Source organism: Bison bison, unplaced genomic scaffold, assembly GCF_000754665.1.
Source record: "Bison bison bison isolate TAMUID 2011002044 unplaced genomic scaffold, Bison_UMD1.0 scf7180017863982, whole genome shotgun sequence".
NCBI lineage: Eukaryota > Metazoa > Chordata > Mammalia > Artiodactyla > Bovidae > Bison > Bison bison.
In genome coordinates, this window is record NW_011494554.1 from 7,451 (window position 1) to 9,089 (window position 1,639).

At 48.8% G+C, this 1,639-nt stretch overlaps 1 protein-coding gene across 1 annotated transcript in view; it reads right to left on the minus strand.

Annotated features, from left to right (window-relative positions):
* Positions 1–7: 7 nt before the first annotated feature.
* LOC104984329 overlaps positions 8–1,639 on the minus strand; it is a gene marked incomplete at its 3' end in the record, with an annotated part of 9,724 nt that continues 8,092 nt past the window's right edge. The window contains exon 4 of the mRNA XM_010834005.1: positions 8–527. Coding sequence (XP_010832307.1) covers positions 8–527 — 520 coding nt within the window. The remainder of the gene's footprint in view (positions 528–1,639) is intronic.

The window sequence follows — 1,639 nt, forward strand, 5'->3', positions numbered from 1 at the left end:
CCAATGCCTGTAACAGCCAGCCAGCCAATTGGAACTGGGCAGGAGACGAAGCACGGCGGAAGTCGCGGGACTTCCGGCGATCACGCGGTGACCAATCAATGCCCAGAACGCTTCCGTGTTGCTATAACCCAAACTGGCAGCCCATCTCGCTCCATAGCCATCCCCCCTCGGATGTATCCATGTAGAAACGAAGGGGTCGAATAGGAAATGAGACAAAGACAGTTGAAGCTTAATACCGGTGTCCACTCGGACTAAAATGCAGCGGGAAGACGGAATGGAGCGAATGGGGATGGACCCAGTGATGCCACGAATGCCTCCGCTAGAAACTCTGGTCGATGCCTGACGCGGTGTAAAAGTACTCTCTTTGTTGTCATACGCCCCCTCGAATGGTACCTTCCAGAGTGGTGGTCTTTCCGCTTCCCCTTCGTGGTACATCCCAGGGCAGAACAGTTTCATCTCGCACGCCCCTTGGTGGTGAGACTGGGGAACAGCCGATGTAGATGCTGGTGGACAATTAGCAGATGATCCTTCAAGGGTGGAAAGGCAAAATTAGGATGAAAACCCCACAGATTGCTGCAATCTTGGACTCAGAAAAATGTCTTCATAAATTGAATATTACTTCTCTGTAGTGGCCACTATCGTAACAGGAAGCATTGAAAGCATTTTTTCTGTGCTGGGCATTGTGCTTGTTTGTGCTTTCCTGTTTAATACAGAATAGGTCTCAATGAGGAAAGCGAGCCACAGTCCCCCAGCGGGCAGGGGAGAGAAAACTTCGGACTGGGATCTGAAGGTCTGGAGTGGGGAAGGCCTCTGTCGTTGACTGCGAGTAATGTGTGAGAAGGACAACAGGACTTTCCATTCTGTTAGGAAACGGTCAACCCCGAGGGGACCCAAGGACTCCGTGTACGTGAGATAAAGACAATGGCTTTGTCACCATCTTGTCATCCCTGAATATGTCCCTAGCAGAATCTTCAGCCTGTTTAGCTATGCCTCTCTCAACAAGTTTAAATTTGCTTTTTCATTCTGACATTCATTCATCCTCTCTACGGTTTCTGTCAAGCACAGCTATGTGTGTTAGGAAATAGAAAATCAACTTTGGATTCATGGAACTTACATTGTGTTGGGGTCATACAGCCCCCAAAGATAAGTAATTTATCAGGTGTTCATAAATGCTGTGGTTAACATTAAACCGGGATAGTGAAATAGAGAAAGGGGATGATATCTAGAAAGAGTGGCCAGGGAAGTTCCTTCTAAGATTGTGACATTTGTGCAAAAGCCTAGAGGAGATGCCTGTCTGGGAGAAAAGTATCCCAGACAGAATTAAGGCCACTGGAAAAACTAGGCAGTGGAACTCAGTGTAGTGTGTATAAAAAGAATGAGGAGGGCTATGTGACTGTCACAGCATGATGGAGGGAGAGCCAGGAGATCCGATGAGAGCAGTGATGAGGGGCCGGTCCCCTAGGGCCTTCTGCCCATAGCGGGGACTTTGACTTGAGCCACAGGAGGGTTCTTACCAGAGAAGCCCCCAGGGTTCTTTCAGAGGCCCAGATCACCCAATGCTTGTTGAGGAGCTCTAGATTCATCCCAGGAAAACCACAGAACATGCCTTGTCTGGAATCCCCTATTCTTAAGGGGAATC